Here is a 23,461-nt window from a genome sequence, read left to right as displayed (position 1 = left end):
GATGGCTTGGCCTTCTACAGTCCCCTCCCCCAGCCCTCAGGATGCCCTCACCGTAGGGAAGGTCATGTTGATGATGTTGAAGCGACTCTGCAGCCTTGGGGAGATGACGGTCCGTCCACCCCCGGAAGGGCCCATGGCAGCCATCAAGAACATGTCCTAGAGAGCAAAGACCAGATGGGGTGGGGGGTGGGGTGGGGGGTGGAGACAGGCGAGAGGATGGGAAGAGAGGGAGCATGGAAATAGGGAGGATGTGAGAGGAGCCATGAGGAAGAGAGGAGATGGAGGGACAAACAGGAAGAGGGAAGACAGGGACAGAAAGAGCAGGAAGAAACACGGAGTAGAAGGGGCAGGGAAAGGTGAGGGGAAGGAAGGGATTTGGGACACTTTTACAGAATTACTAAAGTAATGTATTTGTTCTTATTTCATCATTATAATCCATGTTCCCAAATTGGAAAATAGAGGTAAGTTAAAAAAACAACATTTGATTACGTCTTCTAGACTTTCTCTTCTTTTCTATTTTAAATAAATAAATAAATAAATAAATATATATATATATATATATACACACACACACACACACATGTATCTGTGTATGTATGTGCGTGTTTTTTCTCAGAAACGTATGAATATGTTATTAGGTGAGTTTTGGACCCCGAGGGCCAGACAGATGAGTGCCCCAGATATCAGGCTGGAATGGCTGCCCATTGATTCAGGAAAAAGAAACAAGACATTCAGAATCCCATGGGAGAAAAGCCAGGACTGAAGGGAGACACCTGGATTCTGGGTGGGGAGCGGAGGTGGTTACTGAAACAGTGGGAGGTGGAGAGGCCTGGAGACGTGGTTATGGGCAGCTCTGGTTGGCATCAGCGTTGCCATGGGAGCAAGGAATAAGAGGCCTGGGAAAGGAGTGGAAGTTGGAGGACAGGCTCCCTTGGTCAGGAAGCACAGGACAGTCAGTGAGGAGGGTTACTAACAGGAATTGATAACCTAGGAGCCAGATGTCTGGGTCCTGAGAAAGGCAGGACACTCCTGTGTGGGGAGGAACATAGGCTTACAGGATTCTATCCTGGGGTCCCAGAGGAGCGGGGACTGAACCCATCATGGGCGGGAACGGAGGCCTGAAGAACAAATTTTCGGGATGCTTACTCGAATGTACTTGATGGTCTGCTTTGTTCGATCGTACCAGAAGCCATAGTCAATCCAGAGGCGAATCAGCTCCAGGGGGGGCTGGGACCCAAACGTGTCCTTAGCTGGCATATTTAGGTCATCCATGAAGGTGATCATGCTTTTGCCTCCAAATGGCACATAGACACCCTTGGTTCGCTTCTCCACCCTGCTCTCAATGATGCTCTGCACATTATTGGATGTGGTCTGGTGAAAAAGGCACAGAATGAATGCTTGGGTCCCCCAGGAGAAATACGGGGTTAGAGAGGAGTGTCGACCAGGCACTTGGATCCCAAGGGGGAGCAGAGGCAGGGAAAGAGCAGGGAGCTGGCGGCCTGGCCCTGGGTCCTGCCACACACCTGCGCAGACATGTTGACAGTGAGCACTGACCACTGGCTGGAGGGCAAGGACTGCAGGACACTCTGAGCGATGGACGTCTTTCCAGTCCCCACGGGACCCACCAGCAGGACGGGGTTCTGGTTGGCCACCAAGGTGCTCACCAGGTAGTTGTAGCGGACAGTGTCAACGGTGGGCACCGTGATCTTGTAGAAGGGGAAGCTGGTGGGGAAAGGGACTGTGTCTCAAGATCGTGGCCCGCTCCTTTCTAACTCCCGCTTCCTTCTGCCCCGCAGTGTTTATCCTCCTCCGGCATCACCACTCTCTAATCGCCAAGCCTGCCTCCTGCGGGGTCCGGGGATCAGGCATTCTCCTGAAGGACCCTGTCCCATTTCCTCTAGATCCCACTTCCCGCACTGGAAAGCCATCTCTGCCTTGGGATCCACCCTCTCTTCCTACAGCTCACTTTTGCACCCCTCTTTGGCTCTCTCACCACATCGCCCACCCACCACAGCCCCAAGCCTGACCCACCCCCCAGGTCCGGCTCTCACTTTGGAGGGTAGCGCCAACTCTTTGGGAGCTTCTCCTCAAATGATGTCCAACTCCGCATCTTGGGGTCCACAAAATACTCGTACACTGTGTCCTGAGGAGGGAACGTGTGGCGGGTTACCAAAGCCTTCCTTTAGCTTTTCCCTGCCCAGAAAAAGCGCTCACAGACCACTGGGCAGAAGAAAGAGAGCTGGGCGGCAGGCTGAGGCTCAAGAAGAGTCTAAGGATTAGGGAGGCAGAAAAATAGGGCAGCTGGGTTTGAGGGCCCTGACCTTGTTGGGGAAAGTGCCCTCAATCTCTCGGAGGTAACTGTCGATCTTCTTGCGGCCCTCCTCATCCACGGAGGCACACACAGACCAGATCATGCTGAACACAAATGTCAGCTCTACCATGGAGACAAAGTTCTCACCATCAGCTGGGTTCACCTGGGTGCAAAAGGAGAAACGAAAATACCGTAAATCTGTAAGAGGTGGAGGCGTCTAATTTTGGCAGCTCATCACAAAGGCTTAGAGTTTCCCTCCCTTCCTGGTTCTGTTTGGAAAACCGTATGGCTGTAGATAAACCTAAGTCAAAACATTTAAATTAAACCTACGAAGTTACAGCGACACGGTGGGAAATTGTGTTGAGACTCCATTGTCTACCATATTGAATTCAGAATCTTTAGTCTGTCCTTCCAGCTCAACACACATCTCAGCATCCTCTTCTCGGGGTCTCTGTTGCAGCGAAGAGGGGTTGTAACACCGCCAACACCATCCACCCATCACCCACCCTGCCCAGCGGGGACTGACTCTTGTGTCTCTGTGTTTTTGCAAAAGCCATTCCCTTTACCTAGACTGCCCTCCTCTCTTTGTTTTGTTCATCAGCGTTCTTCCCCCTACCCAGTCCTCCTTAGCAGCTGGGTGCCATTGACACTATATTACTGTCCTTTTCCCCTATGTCATTTTGCAACTTCACCCACATGGTTTTAATTTATATTAACCATACCAGGAATGGCACACACTGTTATAGATCTTAATTGTCATATAACTTTATATTAATAGTTGAGTGATCTGTCAATGTCCTTAAAGACAATATGAACCATTTCTAGGCAGTAATTTAATCTCAACAGAAAAATACTCAATTTTGGTCCTTACTCCAAAATTCTAAACCAAACAAAAATTTTCTTAAATATCAGTTAATCTGAAAATTTCTAAAACCCCTCATCAGATTAGGTGGGGAGCTCCTCCCAGCAGAAACAGTATCCCAGGGTCTTCCCCAGCGGTCCAGTGGTTAAGACTTCACCTTACAATGCAGGGGGTGCGGGTTCAATCCCTGGTTGGGGAGCTAAGATCCCACATGCCTTGCAGCCAAAAAAACAAAACATAGGGGCTTCCCTGGTGGCGCAGTGGTTGAGAGTCCGCCTGCCGATGCAGGGGATGCGGATTCGTGCCCCGGTCCGGGAAGATCCCACATGCCGCGGAGCGGCTGGGCCCATGAGCCATGGCCGCTGAGCCTGCGCGTCCGGAGCCTGTGCTCCGCAACAGGAGAGGCCACAACGGTGAGAGGCCCGCGTACCGCAAAAAAAAAAAACAAAAAACGTATAACAGAAGCAATATTGTAACAAATTCAGTAAAGACTTTAAAAGTGGTCCCTATCCAAAAAAAAAAAAATTCTTAAAAAACAAACAAAAAAGAAACAGTATCCTAAGGCCTCACAGATTCTAAGACTTAATATTTAATTTTTGAAAGGATGGAGAAATGAGGAACCAAATAAACTATCCTCAGCTCCCAGATATGGGCAGGAAATTACAGTGAGACCCATTGTGTACTATACCTGATTTAGAGTCCTTAGTTTGGCCTCCCAGTGTGCATGCACATGTGCGCGCATGAGCACACACACGCGCATGCAAATGCACACACGCACACACACACACACACACACACACACCGCTCGCTGCCTCCACGGTTGGTGAGGCCTCCCCTTGGAGTCTCTGCTCCACTCAAGCCTCATGTTCCAATTGTGTCTCAGACACACCATTTCCCTGAAGTTGTCCCGGGAGGTCGAGAGCCCTTCCTGCCCTGGTCCCCCCTCACCCCATTCTCCGGTGTGGCCAGGGCTGAGTACAGATTGCAGAGGGAGATGATGCCGCTGTATTCCGGGAGGGGCACCAGCTCGTGGCAGTTTTTCTTCTTAAAGGTCAGCATCTTGTTGATGAACTTTTCGAACATGCGCTGAAGAGGCTCTGCCTCTACCTGGAGGTGAATAAGCAGGGGCTCTGAATTATTCTTGTGTCCCCTCCGCAGGCCCCACCGGTTCCTTTCCTCTCCTCCATTCCCTTCGTACCTTTGGCCTCTTCTCCAGCCATGACTGAACGTAGGGCTTCCAGCCCAGGTCAGCGTAGTCAGTGTACACCACCCCGCAGCGAGACACGGTGGCTGGGGAGGCCGCTGCCAAGTTTTCCACTTCGAACAGGAGAGACACCTATGGATATATTGTCTTGTCTTTCCCTCAGTAATAAAAACACCCAGAATTCTGATGCCCCAAGGTGTCTCTACTGAGTACCACGTGTGGCAGGATGAATAAAGACCTAAGCTTTACAAATGATTTGTTTGTTAAAAGAAATCAGGGTTTCTTCAAGGTCATCCTTATGAAAAATTACTCTCTCGCTCACATTGTTTGAGCGGGTGGGAAAGGGTGGGCTTTACAAAAGCCCACGAATTGTAACTCTGGGTGCACAACGGAAGGTCATCCCTCATATGTCAGTGGCAATGAGGCTGCCTCAGTCCACACAGTGCGTCCTAATACATCGTGTTTTCTATACAGTTGTCCTCAGAGTCTGTGGTAAGACAGGCATTTCTTCTTCAGTCACAGGTTGCCCTGAATCCAGGCATCCTCCTCCTAGGCGTTCCTATAGAACTTCCCCTTCTTGTTGGATGCCCCTGCTCTTCCCCTTAGCCCTGCCCCAGGCCCTCCAGTTTCCACTCCCGAACCTGCTCAGGCATCGCGATGCGCTCTCCGTTGATAAGGGTCAGCACTTTGTTATCGTCCATGACAGAGTTCATGCTCTCAATCCACAGTGTGTCCACAGGGCCATCGAAAAGGATCCACTTCTCATCTGGCTTCTCGTCTTGGTCGGAGGTAGATGATAAGGAAACCAGAGCTTTGTTACCCAGCCCTCCCTCCACACTCATCTCCCTGGAGACGCAAGCAGTTGCTTCCTGGTGATCTCCCCGTTCCCCAAGCAGTTTTTCCCCCAAAATGAGCTTTCTATCCCCAGACTGCCCACCCACACAGGAGATTTAGGCATCTGCTCTCCCTGCCCCAAGATCCTTTGGGTACCTGCACAAGCCGTCCGCATGACACTGGACAGGACGCCGTCTGTCCATTCATTATTGTTGAGGTCATATTCCCCATACAGCTCCCCTAGGGACAGTGCCTTAGGGTTCAAAGGGAACTCCTAAAAATGACACAGGAAGGGGGTTTTGAGCTGCCGGCTGACACAAATCCCAAGATGTTCCTTTATTTCCAGGTATTTGTATTTGGCCCCTGTCTCTCTCATCCCTCCCAGGCCGCCCTCCTGGTCTGCACCACCCTCCCAGACACCTACGCACCCCTGCCCCCAGCCTCACTGTCTTCCTGCTACTCAAGTCTCCTCCAGTGGCCCCACTGTCCCAGGTCCGTACTCTGACAATGTTGAAGTTGGGCTCTCCGGCGCGGCACAGGGAGGACAAGGACGACTGAAGAATTCTCCACGAGGCAGTCTTGCCGCTGCCTGTGCAGCCCACGATCATGGTGGAGTGGCGGGAGTTCTTGGTTTCATACAGCTGGATAACCTTGGTGAGGGTGAACGGGATGGTCTGCAGGCCCATATCCCGAATCTCCTGCTCAATGGCCTCCCGCAGCTGAGAGAAGGGAAAATACAGGAAGCAGAAGAAAAAGGGTGCGGCTTGTAAGGGACTTTCAAAAGCTCACCGATACCTGGAAGGATAATGTGCAAACCATTAAAAATTGCACCAGGGCCCTCCGCACCCTGACAGTTGTTTGTTCCTTGGGAGGCTGGCCAATTGCAGAGTTGAGAGATTGGGCTCTGGAGTCAGCCAGCCTGGGGCCCCAGCTTTCAGCTATGTGAACCTGAGCAAGTTAACTTCTTTGAGCCTCAGTTTCCTAATCTGTTAAATGGGAGTAATGATGGTACTTCCCGCATAGGGCTGTTGTATTAGGTAAGATAGTCAATGTAAAACACAATGTCTGACACGCAGCTCTACACATCTTTTCTAACATCATTCAACAAATATTTATTAAGCCTCTAAAGTGTGTGCCAAGCAGTGTGCTGGGTGCTGAGAACAAATTAGTGTTCATCCTATCGCACAGCCCACAGTCTGGTGGGGGAGCCAGACATTAAACAAATCATCACCTAAGTTAAAAAGATGAAAACTCAAATTCAAAAAGATACATGCACCTCAATGTTCATAGCAGCACTATTTACAATAGCCAAGACATGGAAGCAACCTAAATGCTTGTCAACAGATGAATGGATCAAGAAGATGTGGTATATTTTTACAATGAAATATTACTCAGCCATAAAAAAGAATGAAATAATACCATTTGCAGCAACATGGATGAATCTAGAGATTATCATCTTAAGTCAGAGAGAGAAAGACAAATATCACATGATATTACTTACATGTGGAATCTAAAAAAATGATACAAATGAACTAATTTACAAAACAGAAACAGACTCATAGACATTGAAAACAAACTCATGGTTACCAAAGGGGGAAAGGCGTGGATAAATTAGGGGTTTGAGATTAACAGATACAAACTACTATATATAAAATAAACAAGGACCTACTATATAGCACAGGGAACTATATATAATATCTTATAATAACCTATAATAGAAAAGAATGTGAAAAAAAATATATATATATAACTAAGTCACTTTAGGGCTTCCCTGGTGGCGCAGTGGTTGAGAGTCCGCCTGACGATGCAGGGGACACAGGTTCGTGCCCCGGTCTGGGAAGATTCCCACATGCCACGGAGCGGCTAGGCCTGTGAGCCATGGCCGCTGAGCCTGCGCGTCCGGAGCCTGTGCTCCGCAACGGGAGAGGCCACAACAGTGAGAGGCCCGCGTACCACAAAAAAAACTAAGTCACTTTGCTGTACACCTGAAACTAACACAACACTGTAAATCAACTATACTCCATTAAAAATTTTAAAAACAAAAATGAAAAATAAAGAAATGCTTATAGAACCATGACCCACGTGGGTCCCAGAAGAGTGTGACATTTTTAAATACACAGCCAATGCAACCAAGTAAGTTCAAACAATGCAAGATTTTACTTGTATCTCTCAAACACCACTAACAGGCCTCACCCCTACTACTTCCCTCCACTGTCTGAGAATTAGTTGTATTAGCATGTTTGGGTGTATTTGTGTGTGTGTGCGTGTTTAGCATCATGCCAAAAGTTTAAAATGTCACATTTTCTATTTACTCAGTTTAAAGTATCCTGTAATTTCTTCTTTGACCCATGAGTTACTTAGAATTGTATTGCCTAATTTCCAAACATTTGGAATAATTATATATTGTGACGAATTTCTAGTTTAATTCTATTGTGGTCAGAGATCATCCTCTGTATAATTTTCAATCATTTGACGTTTATGAGACCGCTACTTAATAATCCAGCACACAGTCAATTTTGGTAAACGCTCCTTGCATACTTGAGAAGAATATGTGTCTGCAATTATATGCATATAATGTTCTACATGTGTCAGGTCAAATCTGTTAAAAGCATTCAAATCCGCATCTTTTAAAAAAATATTTATTTACTTATTCATTTTATTTTTGGCCATGTCCGGTCTTAGTTGTGGCATGCGGGAACTTTCCCTGTGGGGCACAGGCTCTTTGTTGCAGTGCTCGGGTTTCTCTCTAGTTGTGGCACGCGGGCTCAGTAGTCGTGGCTCACGGGCTTAGTTGCCCCATGGCATGTGGGATCTTAGTTCCCTGACCAGGGATCAAACCCATGTCCCCTGCATTGGAAGGCAGATTCTTAACCACTGGACCACCAGGGAAGTCCCTCAAATCCGTATCTTTATGGATTTTTTTTCTTTTTTTTGGCCACAACACACAACTTGTGGGATCTTAGTTCCAGGACCAGGATTGAACCCGGGCCATGGCAGTGAAAGCACTGAGTCCTAACCAGTGCACTGCCAGGAAACTCCCTTTATGGATTTTTTTATCCGCTTATTTTATCAATTTCTGAGAGAAGCATGTCAAGATTTCCCACTAGGGTTGTGGATTTATCTGTTTCTGCTTTTAGTTCTGTCGATTTTGTTTTATGCATTTTCTAGCTCTATTATTAAGTGCATACAAATTTAGAATGCCATATCTTTCTGAGCATAGGCCCTTTTATCATTATGAAATGTCCCCCTTTATCTTTAATATTCTTCTTGCCATAAAGTCTACTTTGCCTGATATCAGTAGAGTTAACATTGTGATCAGAAAATGTGTTCTGAATAAATTCCCTTGAAATTTTTGAGGCAGATTTATGACCTTTACATGGTCAAGTAACCTAAATATTCTATGTATGCTTGAAAAAAATGGTTATTCTTCAGTTATTGAATGCAATTGCTGTGAATGTCTTGATTAACTCAAGATTGATTGTGTTGTTCAAATCTTCTTTAACAAAACTGATTTTTAGTCTGCTTGGCCTATCAGTTACTGAGAGATGTGAAGAGCGCCACTACGATTGTAGATTTGTCTATTTTTCTTTGAAATTCTGAAAAATTTTGTTCTATTTATTTTGAGGCCATATTATTAGATGCATGCAAATTTAGAATTGTTGTATCTTCCTGGTGAATTGAACTTTTTATTATTATGAAGCGACTCTATTTCTGGTAATTCATTTTGCCTTAAGATCTATGTTGTCTGATATTGCTACCCCAGCTTCCTTTTGATTAGTGTCTACCTGATGTATTTTTCTAGTCTTTGACTCTCCACCCTTTGTCTTTACGTTTTACATGTGTCTCTTGTAAACAGTATTAAATATTAGTATAACAATGTATATGATTCAATACATGATTATTTTTCCTTTCCTGCACAACTTTTTGGTTTTCCCTAGGGGTTAACAGTTGCTCTGGTTTTTTGTTTGCTTAGTTTTTAATATACTGATCTTTAACTCAACTCCAAACTCTGCCAGTTGACTAAGTCTCTCAAAACTTTTATTCTCACCAGGTATCGATTTCCTCTTCTTAAAGAAGTCTGGGGACTTCCCTGGTGGTCCAGTGGTGCAGAGTCCACCTTACAATGCAGGGGACGTGGGTTCGATCCCTGGTCTGGGAACTAAAATTCCACATGCCACGGGGCAACTAAGCCCACATGCCAGAACTACTGAGCTCGCGTGCCTCAACTAGAGAGCCTGCATGCCGCAAACTACAGAGCCCACACGCTCTGGAGCCCTGGAGCCCACGTGCCACAGCTAGAAAAGAGAAAGACCCGTGCGCCACAACGAAAGACCCCGCACGCCTCAACAAAGATCTCATGTGCTGCAACTAAGACCCAATGCAGCCAAAAATAAATAAATCATAATTTTTAAAAAACCTTAAAAAAAAAAAAAAACAAAGAAGTCTGCCTGAACCTTCAGATTTGCTTCAGTTTGGATTGGCTTCTCTCTTTGTCTGGTACACAACTGTCATCCCGTGTCCTCTATCTTCCTCTTTCTTGGAATGCTCCTGCATTGTGGTAGAGCACATCCTCTGGTAGCTTTCTGAGAAAAGGATGCAGTGGAGGTAATTTTTTGTTTTTTTTAGAGAGTCTGCTTGTCTGAAATATCTCTGATCTAGCTTCCTATGTGACAGGTTGTCTGGGTATAGCATTTGAGGTTGGAAATAATTTTCCTTCAGAATGTTGAAGCCTGCTTCATTGTTTACAGAGCCAATATTGCTATTGAGAAGTCCAACATTCTAATTCTTGATCTTTTGCATGTCATCTCTTTTTTTTCTCCCTTTTTGGAAGCTTGTTAAATCTTCTCCTTTTCCTAGTGTTTTAAAATTTCACAATGCTGAGCCTTGGTAAGGATTTGTTTTATCTATTATGTCATGCATTTATAGATCCTTTAATTATGGAAACTTAGATGCTACAGTTCTGGGGATTCTTCGTGAATTGTTTCATTACTGATCCTGGCCTCCTCCATTTTCTCTGTTCCTACTTTTTTTGGAACTGCTGGTATTTCAGTGTTGTCTTTCCTAGACTGGCACTTGAATCTTAATCTCTTTCCCGCTTTGTCTGCTCTGCTCTATTCTCTGGAATATTCCTTTTCCAATAGCATTTCATCAGTACTTCATGGATACAATACCTTAATCTTCTCTCTGAGTATACTAATGATAGATTTATTTTAAAAACTTTTCTTCTCTCTGCATTATCTATTTTCTCCAGTTTGCTTTTTCCTATTTGTTTTGGCTGCTTTCATGTTAGAGGCCTTCCTCAGATGGGTGGTGAGCCTTGGTTTTCGGGTCATATATAAGGGTGGAGGACTAAAGAGCTGAATGGAAGCTCTGAGTGTGTGAGTGGGGCCTGTAGACTGTGAGTGTCACTGTAGATGATTTATCTGGGACTTCCGTGGGGACATTTCCATTGTCGATGTCTTGTTCGTTCCTCTTGGGACAGAGAGATTCCCCAGAGAGAACTCTTGCAATTTCCTGGCTGGCTGGCTGCCGGCATGCTGGGGGCTTCAGAGAAGGCTAAGGGTCTCAGCATTCAATGTGTAAACATTCACTTAATTCCCATTTTTAATAGAGTTTTCTCCCGCCCTCAACTATACCATGTGTCCCCCAGACCAGAGACCTACTATTGTTACCCTCTAGTCTTCCACCAAAGTGGGAGAGGCACGGCTATCCAGGGTCGCAGAGAAGGGGAGACCTGCTCCCAAGACTGTTTGCTGCCAATCCTTCTCATTTCAGCTACACCTCCTTTACTCACTCCCCCCACCTACTCCCAACTCACAATTCTCCCCACTTCCAGCCTCTCAGGTTTGCTGAGTAAGTCACAACTTGATTCATTTATTTCCCATGTCACAATTTTGCTGTCATTGCCTCTCCCATTCTCCCCATTCTTTCGGGTATAGATGCCTTATTTGTAAAAATCTCTTTAGAGTAGTTGTAGCAGGTTTTCAAAAGGAAACAAAATTGTTTTTAATCCACCTTTTTATCTGGACGTCCTCCCTGTGAGTTGCTGGATTTTTAACATTTCAATTATAATATTTTTTCATTTGTAGGAACGCTGTTGGTTCTTTTCAATCCTACTTTGTTTAGAAGTCTCTTGTTCCTGGATCACAGTTTCAAGCTCCTCTCTTGTTTCTTTATTTTTATTTATTTCTTTGTTCATTTTGCTGTGCTGTGCGGCTTGCCCTTGCGGGATCTTAGCTCCCCGACCAGGGATCAAACCCTTGCCCTTGGCAGTGAAAGTGCAGAGTCCTAACCACTGGACCACCAGGGAATTCCCCTCTCTTATTTCTTTAAACATATTAAATTTAGTTATTTCTAGAATTCTGTGCTGATTATTTTCCATCTTTGAAGTCTTTGTGGATCTGATTCCGTTTTGTTGTTCTTTGGCATCCCATTCATAGTATCTTGTTTCCTTGTGTGTTTTGTGATTTTTGACCAGAAGCTGCTCATTTTCTTGGACTTTTATGAGAATTCTTTGAGGCTTAAGTTGAAGCTTCATTATTCTAGAAATAATTTGCATTTGCTTCTGCCAGTCACTTGGGGGAGACACTAACAAACTGGAAATACTTTAAATTAAGTTCTAAATTTGAGATTTGGGGCATTACACATTAAAATAAATTATGACCAGGAACCATGTGAGGGCTGACTTGTGGTTAGGAAATCTCAAAGGAGATTTTGCCCCTTCCTCTCATCATCAAAGGTCACGACAAGCATGTTTCTTTACTGCATGGACCCTCGTCAGTGGTGGGTTTCTCATTTTCCCACTTACTGAAGGTGTTTTCCTTTGTGGACGGAAGTTTATGCATGATTGGGTTTTCTGTTATACCTCAAAATGTGGGCTGCGTCATCTCCTACCCCCAGTGCCTTATGTTCAACAAAAACTTTCGGGGAGAAATCCAGCTTTCTCATTCACTTGCCTCCCTGCTTTTACTCCCCCTCCTCATCCCAGGATTCTTTCTTTCTTGCCAGTTTAGCAATACATTTTAAAAGATGTATTTTTATATTTTTATCCAGCATTTTAGTGGTTTCAACCGAAAGAATCATTCAGGGTATCTAAACTACCATACTGCCAGAGAAGAAAATTCCTACACTTTCTAAAATGCTCCTTCCTTGGCCTCTTCCATCCCACTCCTCTCACATATCAAAGAGCTCCTAGCAGTCTCTCCTCAAAACTCCCTGAATGAGAAGACAGGTAGAGACAGGAGAGGGCTACCAGGTAGAAAGTAGAAAGGCCAGGGGATCAGCGGTCTCAGTGAAGTCAAGGAACTGATGAGTAGAAGCACTTGAGCTGCTGAGTCAGGGAGTAGGGAGTTGAGGTGAGAAAGTAGAATGTTTGAATAGGCCTGTATGGTTTTATAGATAAGGAAGCCCAAAGAGAGGCCAACTGTGTTGCTCAAAGTCACAGCCAGTGAATGGACAGCTAGTGAAGGGCAGAACAAGGCCTGGAGGCCAGATGTCCTGTTTCCAGACCCACATTCACACATGAGGTCAGGGAGAGTCTTGAGGAACAGATACCTTGCCGTAGTCAATGACCGGCAGCTCGATGCTGGGGAACAGATCTTGCACGATGGCATTGAAGAGTGGCACGTCCACTGAAGTTAGCTTGGCGATGTTCATGTCTCTCATCGAGAGCAGTAGAACCTGAATGGGAAAAGACAGAGACTCAGGCTCGCGAAGCCAGGGCCGAGGTACTCATTAGGCCCTTCCTCTCCAACTGGGTGAGAGGCAGGAGCTAAGAACAATGGATACATCCGAGCTAGTCTTTAGCGATAGGACAGGTGGAACTCAGGCAACACCTGAGGGGAGGGGCAGGAGGGCGGGAAACCTAAGCTAGCGAAAGTAAGGATCTCAAAAACTTCAGTGAAGGCGCATAGGACCAGTGACAGTGGAGGTTAAGGTCCGACGGTCGTGTCCTCAATCTACCTCTTCATCAGACAGATCCGGCTGCAGGCGGCGCTTCTTGCCAGCGCAGTGCAGGAGGGAGGTGAGGGCACGTAGGCCAAAGTCATAATGGTCCTGTCTGGAGAGCTGCTGCACGGCCAGCGAGTAAAGTGTGTACACCTTCTTGGCCAGAACCTGGAGAACAAAATAGAGGAGGAAACAATCCATCTCCCCACCAATCCCTCTGCTTCATGTAGGGACAGTTACAGATCCAAGAAGCTAGGTCCCGGGACTTGGAGCGGCTGGGAAGGGCCCTGTGCACAATCCTAATGAGAAGATCCTGGGAATCGCGCCATCAAGGACCAGTGACACCACAGAGGGGAGACCTCCCTCCATATCCTACTGACAGCCATGTAAGTTCCTCGTAGGATAAGCTGATTATGAGGCCTCCGGGGGGTTCTTCGGTCCAGACAATAATCACGGAAGGGAAATAAAGTGTTGGAGACAAGAGGTTATCAGAATACCTTGCAGTTGCCAAATCCTTCCCCAAAGAGAATGATTTCTGCAATGAGGGTAGCATCGGGCACCACCATGGCAACTGGACGGAACATGGATTTAAGATTATCAGGAAGCTCTGTGCGACCAGCATAGCCTGGAAAAGAGCGCCATTTATTCAGAATCCATACTGCTTCCCAAAGACCTACTTCCCAATCAGTCCCATTTTCCCCATCCCCAGCTCCATCCCTAACTCTCTCCCCAGCTCCAACTCTGAGACCTCTTCCTTTCTCATCTCAGCCCTGGCTCTTCCCACACCACTTTGCTCTTCTTTCCTACCCCTGGTCCTTTCCTTAACCTTCTGCATGGCCCTGATTCAAACTCAAATCACAGAGCTGTCAAGTTCCCATCTCTCCAAGTCCCATGTATAACTCATGTTAGTGCTAATAGAAATTGCACCTGTTTATCTGATTCTTTCAGTACCGGAACCCTTTCCTGTTTTCTCCTAGTTCCTTCCCCCAGAGCTGTTCTCAGGCACCAGTAATGAGAGACCCTAGGCCCTGCACTCTGGGGGAGATTCTCCCATTCGGCAAAAGGGATGGCAGACACACCAGAACTCTGGGAGCTAGTCCAACCAAAGAAGATGGCTAAGCACTTTAAAAGACTAGGGCTACATGTATGCCTGCAAGCTGTTATTCATCCCTTTAGGGAGAACAGTAAGATTGCCACCCCTCGTCCCAGAAATGTGTATGTTTATCCTTCTCTCACACTTTATGGTCTTTAGCCACATTTCACTTGGCTAAAAACACTGGCAGGGGGTGGGGGGATGCACAGTTATTTGCCCTGAACACTCAGTTCTCCCCGCAGGAGCCCCATCCACTCCCAGGCCCTTACCAGGGTTCATGGTGATGAAGATCCCACAGGACCACACCAGATTTATTTCAAAGCCCTCAAAATAGAAGCGGGTGAGGCCGGCAGCCAGGGCTGAGAGGATGGACAGGATCTGCTGGGCCACCACGGATAGCACTTCCACGTTGATGCGGTTAAACTCATCAAAGCAGCCCCAGGCGCCCATCTGTGGGTGGGGGGGAGTCGCTGGGAGCAAGAAAAGTATCCCCAGACTGGGAGAAACTAAAAATTGTGACTAACATATTCTCCCTGAAATGTTTGGATAGGAGCAGCAGCCTCTAAAATGAATGTGTGTGTGTGTGTGTGTGTGCGCGCGCGTGCGTGCGTGCGTGCGTGTGTGTGTGTGTGGTGGAGGGGGCCCCGTAGCACTGTTGTGGTTTCTGGCCAGAACTTTCCATCAGACAGGAAGGATCTAGGGGAATGCCTGAGAGGTGTGGGTGGGAAAGTGACCAGGGTAGGGAACTTGTGGGTGTTGAGCGACTCCAGTGTGCGTAAGTTATTGGATCCTTACATAATCTTGTGATTTTGCAAATAAGCAAAGTGAAGCTCAGGGAGGCGCAGGGACTTCCCCAGTGGTAAGAACTAACTGAGGCGATACAGTGTCGTCAGCTACAAAGCACTGAAACAGATCTGGGTTTCAGTTGATTTTCTAGAACTAAAAGATACCAAAGGGGCCTCCTGGCCAGGCTGGCAGGATGCTAACCTGGGCCAGGCCTGAGTACATCCGGCCCATGGACTTATAGTCCAGACCCTCAGAGCAGTTGACCACGATGACATATATGCCGAGGGCCTTGCCCAGGTCCTTGACGGTCTCGGTCTTCCCTGTGCCTGCGGGACCTTTGGGGGATCCACCTCGATGCAGGTGCAGGGCCGTGGTCAGTGTCATGTAACACCTGGGGATGGAGGACAGGACTCAAGCCGGACTCCTGGAAGCCTTGGCTCGGCATTCGCTGCCCCTACCCCAAGCCCCCTGTTTGCCTCCCCACGGCCGACCTGTCTGTCAGCGGGGTGATGACAAGCCGGCCGGAGTTACCCAAGTACTCATAACCATACTGGAACTGTGTGTTGGTCTGGCGGATCATACAGTCGTCGAGATCCTAGGGAAACAGGGCAGAGTAAGAGAGGCGCGGGCTTGGAGGAAGACACAGAGCTGCAGCGATGGCCAACAGGAGGACTGGAAGCGGCAGGGGAGTTGCAGGGAGAAGACTGGGGGCTCTGTTTAGAGTTAGGAGGAGGGACGGGCTTACGGCCAAGATGGAAACTGGGGGTCACGCTGCACGTGTCCAGCCCAAACTATTGCAGCAGCTGCTTGGAGTCTTTCTGAGTCCCGATCAAGCGACACCCAGAGTGGGCACTCCCTGGAAAAGTGCCACTTGCCACTCCTTACTTGGCAGGTTCGAGAGAGAGTTACCAGCTGGATTAGGTGCTGTGATAGGACTAAGGGGTGGGTTGGGATATTACTGTATTTAGAGAACATGAATTTAGTTAAAGCATTAGGATCGGGTTTAGGGTACGGGGGTGGGAAGCTGGCCCTTCGGCACCTTCTCCCAGTAGAAGCGCAGTTGGCTGAGCCAGTCGAAGGAGTTGACGTCCATGAGGCCACTCTTATAAAGCTTCTCCAACACGTCCCGGGCGTGGACTTCTATCGTCACCAGAGCCACAATTTTAAGGCGCATAATCTTGGTCAGGTTCCCCCTGATGGCTTCCGAGTACTTATTCAGTATTGACACCTGCAGAATGAGGTGCCAGAGAAGAAGGCGGCCTGAGCAATGCCACCAAACCCTAATCATGCCGCGTCCCAGCATCATTCCGCAACCAACCGCAATGCTGACCCCTCCCCCACTGCAGCTCCTGGCCCCCAACACCACCACAGGGAGACATACTTCTGACCCACCCAACCTCTTCTTGCTGGACGCCTCCCATAACACACCCTCGTTCGGACCTTTCCCACCAGCTCATCGCTAATTCTGACCCAACGTATCGCCCCCTTCCTCCAGCTCTAACTCCAGGCCTCTCCCGTCCTGGCAGGGCTCCCCACCTGCTTCTTCTTCATGACCTTGAGGATTTTCTTGTCTCCCCGCTCCTTAGCTGTCAGCAGGCACGTGGTGACATCAGCCGTCCACTGGATCTGACTGGCAGTGATCACCACCTGGGGCACGTGTAGAGGCTCTATTCCAAAGCCCTGTCCCTGGCCACACACACAGCCCGGCTCCCAAAACCCAGCTTCTTCCGCGACCAGCTGCTACTCCTCTCACTACGTCTAAACTGCTCTGAAGGATGGGCACGTGCCCAAGTCAGGAGCTGAGGGTCCACGGTACAGGCTTCTGGGGCCGCAGCCCAGAACAGGGGGCAGGAAACCTGCCTTTTGTGCGACTCAAGATTCTGTCCTTAGGGACTTCCCTGGTGGTCCAGTGGCTAAGACTCCACGCTGCCAGTGCAGGGGGCCTGGGTTCTATCCCTGGTCAGGGAACTAGATCCCACATGCTGCAACTAAGACCCGATGCAGCCAAATAAATAAATAAATATTTAAAAGAAAAAAAGAAGAAGATCCTGTCTTTACACTGGCTGCTTCCTTTCGGCTCGGTCCTCCTTGTTCCCTCATTTCCATTGACCCCAGCTCACCTGGCCAGCCCATTCTTTCACCCACTTGTCCCTCTTGTTAAGAAACTTCTTGAGGGCCAGGCGGCAGTTCCGGAGAAGGTCCCGGAGGGTCACCCTCATGGTCCGCTCCACATCACAAAGCCAGGACTGGGGGGAGGTGAGAACAGGGTGGCTCGCCCTCAGGGCCAGAGTCGGGAGTCCCCAGAGTGAAGGTGCTTGGGAAACAGGACTCCGGGGCTTTGGGGCCCAAGAGAAGAGCAGGAGCTGGGAAGCGGCCGGCCTGCGTCCCCGAGGGAAATGGAGACTAGGGGGCAGACTGTCCGACGTTCAGGTGCAGGGTAGAGGTTAAGAGTTTTAGGAATGGCAGGTGGGAGGGCAAAAAGTGACTAATATCCCTTCACAGAGATGCCCTCTCCTCACAGAGCCAAGCAAACTCAGAAGAGTCAGCTTGCTTCTCAGGCCCTCGTTGCAGCTCACCTCCACAGGCCCTTCTAGAAGTACTGAGTGGAGGAAATCGACATACTCGCCGTCGCCCGAGAACATTCCCACCGCTTCCCATTTGCTGCTCGGTCCCCCGATCTGCAGAAACAGGAAGCTCTTGAGCCCTTGGAGGGTAATTTCTGCTCCTCCCCCCTCCCCTCTGTATTACCAATTCTAGAAAGTTCTGTCCCAGATACCCAGAATCGTTATATCCCCCTCCTGCTGGGAGGGCACGGTCCCCTCCGAGGCCTTGAACACCTTGACGTCACCATCCCTCCCCTGCCCTCCTTTGCATCATGGCCACCTCTACTGACCTTCTGCATTCTCAGCAATTTGATGTTGTCAAAGCATTTTTTGAGGTGTGGCTGCACAGCCTCTGGGTTGCGGGACTGGCCCAGAATCTCCAGGAGGTCATCGTTGGACAAGAAGTAGAAGCGGGGGAAAATATGGCGCTTGGTCTCTAAATACATATCCAGAGACTTCTGGATGTCTTCCAGGATTGTGTTCATTTCTATCAATGTGTCCAGGAGGCCTGGAGAAGAGAACAGTGAATGATATTTGGTGGCCCTTGTACCATTGCCCTGAGTAGATCTGGAGCCTCCAACTATATCCACTTTGCCAGCTCTTGAGTGTTGGGGCACAGACTGCCATATGGTTTTTGGAAGCAGATGCAGTGTCCCCAGTCACTCTTTTCCCATCCTCTTCATTAATTCATTATTAAGTACCCATTATACACTATTGTACGCATTATACATTACGTATTAATTATACAGTTCCACTAATATAACTACATCTCCCATCAGTCCTTTCCCACCAAAAAAGTGGGGCTCTGCCGATCATCCCAAGAGCTTCTGAAAATTAGAGCTTGTTGGGCTTCCCTGGTGGCGCAGTGGTTGAGAGTCCGCCTGCCGATGCAGGGGACACGGGTTCGTGCCCCGGTCTGGGAAGATCCCACATGCCGCGGAGCGGCTGGGCCCGTGAGCCATGGCCGCTGAGCCTGCGCGTCCGGAGCCTGTGCTCCGCAACGGGAGAGGCCACAACAGTGAGAGGCCCGCGTACCGCAAAAAAAAAAAAAAAAAAAAAAATTAGAGCTTGTTCTGCACATAAACAATTCAACAAGTTAAAACATTAGATTTGGGACTTCCCTGCTGGTGCAGTGGTTAGGAATCCACCTGCCAACGCAGGGCACAAGGGTTTGAGCCCTGGTCCGGGAAGATCCCACATGCCGTGGAGCAGCTAAGCCTGTGCGCCACAACTGCCGAGCCTGCGCTCTAGAGCCCGTGAGCCACAACTACTGAGCCCACGTGCCACAGCTACTGAAGCCCGCGCCCCCTAGAGCTGGTGCTCCACAGTAAGAGAAGCCACCGCAATGAGAAGCCCACACGCTGCAACAAAGAGTAGCCCCCGTTCACCACAACTAGAGAAAGCTCGTGTGCAGCAACGGAGACCCAATGCAGCCAAAAATAAATAAATTGGAAAAAACCCCCATTCGATTTAAATACATATCACACGCACACAATGAAAGGGGTCTGCAGTCACTGGGGTTGCCAGTGTCCCTCGTGACAGAGCAAAAAGGGCACTAGAGAGAATTCCCTGGCGGTCCAGTGGTTGGGACTACGAGCTTCCACTGCAGGGGGCGCAGTTGGGGAACTAAGATCCCACAAGCTGTGCGGCGTGGCCAAACAAACAAAAAGAGCGCTAGATTGGGAGGCAGACGATGGCCATCCAAACTGCGGCTCTTTCACTTAATTAGCTTGTCGGTTAACCTCAGGGAGCTTTCACCTCTTTGTAAAATGGTAATGAGATCCACCTCAAAGAAAAATTCGAGACATAAGATAAAATGTGTTCCCATTTGTAGGTTCTTGATAATGTTAGTTTTCTCCCAGCACTAGATTTTGATTAGCTGATCTCCTGGTCTTCCAAGTTTCTAGCTTTCTGAAGAAAGCATGGATGCCACGGAGTCTGAACTCTGAGGTGACCCTCAGGCCTTCAAGTACAAAGCCTACAGGCTGTTAGAACCTTTGAGCGACCACCTGAGTAGCCCCTGGAGACCACAGGGAGACCCAGTAGCAGTGGACCACACAGCTTTGTTCTGTGGGTTCAACGAAGAGATGGCTCTGCTTATAAATTGTTCTAAAATGTAATTATGTCAATTATCTCCAATATTATTTCTAAAAAAGTCATGTTGTCACTCAGTTTTGCACATCTTAATACTTATATTTTACCCGAGTAATTGAATAATAATTTTTTTTTGATGTGTATACTTAAGGTTCTTGGGAAAATGAAGAATTGTTAGATTGGCCCTTGGCAAAACAAAGGTCCTCCGTACCCCATGCCAAAGCTCTTCTCAGGACATGCACTGTGGTACCCATCGCCAAACGTGACTTCCTGATTCTTTACCCCAATCGAGCACAATCAACCAGACCTCACTATGTGTACATCTCTCCCCCATCCCCTTACCCAATCCCCATGTCTACCAAAATGTCTACATTAAAGACTAGCTAATCTGATAAACCAATTAAAGTCACAATAGCTCATAGTAACCAAAGGTTTTCTCTGTGCCGTTTAATGTGACAAGTGCTTTATTTGCATTATCTCATTCACCTGCATCATCTCATCGAATGAACCAGCTAGAGAAGAAGAGTGACTCCTCGATCAGTGTTTCTGGAGGCACAGTACTAAGGATTGAGCACTAACTTTACGCCAGACACTGTACTGAGTGCTACATCCTCCTCTATTATCCTTACAAAGACCCTGAGAAATAGCTATCGTTAACCCCACACACACTACAGGTGAGGAAACTGCAGTACGGAGGAAGCAAGCTGCCTGAGAGCACACAATCGGTAAGGCATGAGTCAGAGTTTGAACTCAGGTCTGTCTGATTCCATATCCCATCCTCTTAACCACTACATTGTACTCTGCTCAAATATGTGTTGAGTTTAATTTACGGAACTACTATTTAATGCTTAGAAGAGGTGGTGGTGATGGTAGGACAGCCAGGTGCAATGGTCAATCTTTCAGTAAATGAAGAATGTGGCCATGACTTCACATACGTATAGCGCCAGCTGAGGTTACGTCAGGGCTCAGACCTGGATAGTGGGTGCTCCGGAGAGCATTGGGGTCCTTGTTCATCCGGTCCATGATGTCTTTCCAGTTGCCGTTGACCTGGTCAAATAAGACTGATTCATTGGGCAGCTGCTTGCGGATGTCCTCTCCTAGGAAGATATTCTGAAGGGCCAAACAAATGGCGTGAGAGGCTGTTTCTCACACACTCTCCACACTCTGCTCCCTGCTCTCAGACCAGGAATGACAGTTGAGGAGAAGATAAAGAGCATCAGAACCAAAGGGCAAGATGCTCAAGTTCTAGAAGGAAACTTGGGATTGGGAGGCTAGGTATGTGGGTCCGAGAAGAAAAATGGAAAAAGAACAAAGGCTTTTCAAGGAGGGGGCTGAAGATGAGAGGTAATAACCAAGAGTCAGATGCCTGGGTCCCAGATGAAGAATGGCTTTGGAGGTGGGAAAACGGGGCCGATAACAGGGCAACTATCTAGGTCCTGTACAAATAAAGGCGTCAAAACAGCAGGTAGGGGGAGCTTGGGCAGTGAATCCTGACCTCTAGGTACATCCACTGACGCTGCACCGTGAGCACCACCTCAATAACTTCCAAAATGAGGGAGAGGCAGCGTTCCCAGTGGTCTACATCCTTCTCAAAGGCCTTGACGAAACGAGATGCCTTCATGGTAGACAGAGCCACCTGGTTATCTTCCAGCGCCTGAAATACTTCTTCTGTGCCTCTGCGGTGGAAGGTATCAAAACCATAGTCCAGCCCCACCTGCCAAGCCTCAGTCCCCACTCTGCAGCCCGGGTCACACAGCCCTGTCTACCTGAGCCGGTGATGGCCCTTATCCTTGTAGGGGACTATGTCTAGCTGAATCACATCCCAGGTCTTGGCGATGTTTTGTAATGCCTGCAGAAAGAAATTGGGGAACAGATCAATCAGGTATTTAGTCCCCAAGGGTAACAGGAGTGGGGAGGGGCCATCAGATGATGAAAAGCTGGAAGCCTTTGTTCCAGGAAGCTTAGGAAATGAGGGACCATGGGAAAGGACTCTGTCGTACCAGCTCTAGAGCCAGCGCTCTGGTTGCTGAGGCAGAGATCTCCCCAATTTTCTCCACATGCTGATCCATCCCAAGCTCCACGATCTGCTCCAAGGTGAAGCTTTCAGATTCCTGATCAAACTCCCGTTGGATCTCATCCCTGATCTGATCCCAGTGCCTGCAGCCAGGGACAAAAGGTCAGATCAGGACGCTGGAACACCAGAGCCTACTGGAAAGTATCAGCATCATCCCCCAGTGGCTTTCTCCCACTGGGATATTATGATTCCGTGTATTTATTAATTCACGATTCAACAGATATTTACTCAATAGCCTCTAACATACAATCTGAGGCACTGTGGGGAATACGGAGACTGAGGCGCTGACTCTCTGGAGAGGGAGTTAGGACGGACGGTTGCAGGTTCACTATAGATGATGCCTTGGGCCAACTGCTTTACATGAACCATTTCATTTTCACGGCCACTCTATAAATGAGGACCACTCTATACATGTTATTCCATTTACACATGCAGAAACTGAGGCTTAGAGAGGGTAAATAACTTAAGCAAATAAAGCGGTTAGGTGACACTTAATTGCATAATACTTATTAGAGAAGCATTGCCAAAAACATTATGCTGGAGGCAACACCAAAGAAGTAAAATTACCTACTCCTAAGTGAATAGAGAATTATTAAAACACCATTTATAAAATAGTTTATTCTAGCCTCAATGGTTTCAAAGCCCTCTTCTATCATGTGATAAATTCCAGATGCACTAAAAGAGGTAAACTTGAAAAGCAAAATTATAAAGTATGAGAAGAAAGTGTGTCTATACTTTCTGTGTCTACGGAGAGAGTGTGTCTACAACTCTGGGGTAGACGGGGTCCTCTTAAACAAGGCACAAAAGCAAAACCCCTAAGGGACAAAAGTTATTAGGCTTGGGGCTACAACGTGCAAGTGTCTGTAGGACAGAGGACGTAAAGCTTAGCTCTGACAGACAACATAAATTGAGGGGCGACGGAAGGGAAAGAGCCAAGAAGGCCGGAGAACCCAGGACGATGTGACAGACAGAGGACGGCGGTGGGCTCTTGGGAAGCCTTCTTCAAGGCGTGTGTTGGTGAACAGAAGGGCAGAGAGAGCTAGGAACGCCATGGAGGGGACAACCGGGAGAACCAGGTGACGGCCAGGCCAGGGGGTGACCCCCAGGAGCCGAGGGGCAGCCTCACCGCTCTCGAAGGGCAGGGTTTCGCAGGTCCGAGATGAGAGGCATGGTCCTCTTGAACTGCTCTATTTTTGAGCGAGTGGTTTCAATAATCTCCCAGTTTCGGTCCTGAGCAAAAGCGAGAGGTGTCAGAAGACCTGACCATCTTTCCCACATGGCCTCTTCCTCAGTCAGCCTGCCAGCAGCCCCCCACCCTCTCCCCACGCACCTTGTACTCTTTGGCCAGTCTGGTGAGGCGGCGAAACAGCCCGTGGGCCGTGGTCTCCATGGCCTCCGTCTGCAGGGTCAGGAACCGGCCGGTTTTCCACTGGTTCCAGTTTTCCTCCCAGTCTCGGGTGATCTCCCAGACTTGCTGCAGCGCGTCCAACTCCTTCGTGGCCAAGAGCAGACAGGTGCATTGAGTGATGTGACTCTCGCCCTCCTCCTCCCTGGCAAACACGCAGGGCCTCTCCTCCTCTCGTTCTGAGAAGCTTTTCCCTCCTGGCAACATACAGCTGCCTCCTCAGTTCACATTTCTTTTTCCTCCACTCT

General features: G+C 48.2%; 1 protein-coding gene across 18 annotated transcripts in view; it reads right to left on the bottom strand.

Moving 5' to 3' along the window:
* The window catches only part of DNAH2 (dynein axonemal heavy chain 2), an 87,968-nt gene that overhangs the window by 27,849 nt on the left and 36,658 nt on the right, over positions 1–23,461 (bottom strand). For all 18 annotated transcript variants that reach the window (XR_009560289.1, XR_009560290.1, XR_009560288.1 and 15 more), the window contains 27 exons: positions 23,139–23,300; positions 22,935–23,038; positions 21,735–21,891; positions 21,501–21,583; positions 21,230–21,410; positions 20,706–20,844; positions 17,931–18,148; positions 17,614–17,715; positions 17,158–17,283; positions 16,574–16,684; positions 16,077–16,265; positions 15,529–15,632; positions 15,239–15,428; positions 14,521–14,701; positions 13,656–13,783; positions 13,174–13,326; positions 12,766–12,891; positions 5,712–5,930; positions 5,368–5,485; positions 5,019–5,155; positions 4,372–4,509; positions 4,122–4,280; positions 2,322–2,474; positions 2,052–2,143; positions 1,524–1,722; positions 1,147–1,371; positions 52–156 (listed from right to left, as the gene is read on the bottom strand). Coding sequence is in view for 12 of the 18 variants with exons in the window: in XM_060290282.1 (XP_060146265.1) it covers positions 52–156; positions 1,147–1,371; positions 1,524–1,722; positions 2,052–2,143; positions 2,322–2,474; positions 4,122–4,280; positions 4,372–4,509; positions 5,019–5,155; positions 5,368–5,485; positions 5,712–5,930; positions 12,766–12,891; positions 13,174–13,326; positions 13,656–13,783; positions 14,521–14,701; positions 15,239–15,428; positions 15,529–15,632; positions 16,077–16,265; positions 16,574–16,684; positions 17,158–17,283; positions 17,614–17,715; positions 17,931–18,148; positions 20,706–20,844; positions 21,230–21,410; positions 21,501–21,583; positions 21,735–21,891; positions 22,935–23,038; positions 23,139–23,300 (3,999 nt within the window). In the remaining 6 variants the exon portion in view is untranslated. The remainder of the gene's footprint in view (positions 1–51; positions 157–1,146; positions 1,372–1,523; positions 1,723–2,051; positions 2,144–2,321; positions 2,475–4,121; positions 4,281–4,371; positions 4,510–5,018; positions 5,156–5,367; positions 5,486–5,711; positions 5,931–12,765; positions 12,892–13,173; positions 13,327–13,655; positions 13,784–14,520; positions 14,702–15,238; positions 15,429–15,528; positions 15,633–16,076; positions 16,266–16,573; positions 16,685–17,157; positions 17,284–17,613; positions 17,716–17,930; positions 18,149–20,705; positions 20,845–21,229; positions 21,411–21,500; positions 21,584–21,734; positions 21,892–22,934; positions 23,039–23,138; positions 23,301–23,461) is intronic.

Source organism: Globicephala melas, chromosome 20, assembly GCF_963455315.2.
Source record: "Globicephala melas chromosome 20, mGloMel1.2, whole genome shotgun sequence".
NCBI classification, from domain to species: Eukaryota; Metazoa; Chordata; class Mammalia; order Artiodactyla; family Delphinidae; genus Globicephala; species Globicephala melas.
The sequence above is the reverse complement of the archived record's forward strand: the minus strand, read 5'-3'. Positions and strand labels throughout refer to the sequence as shown.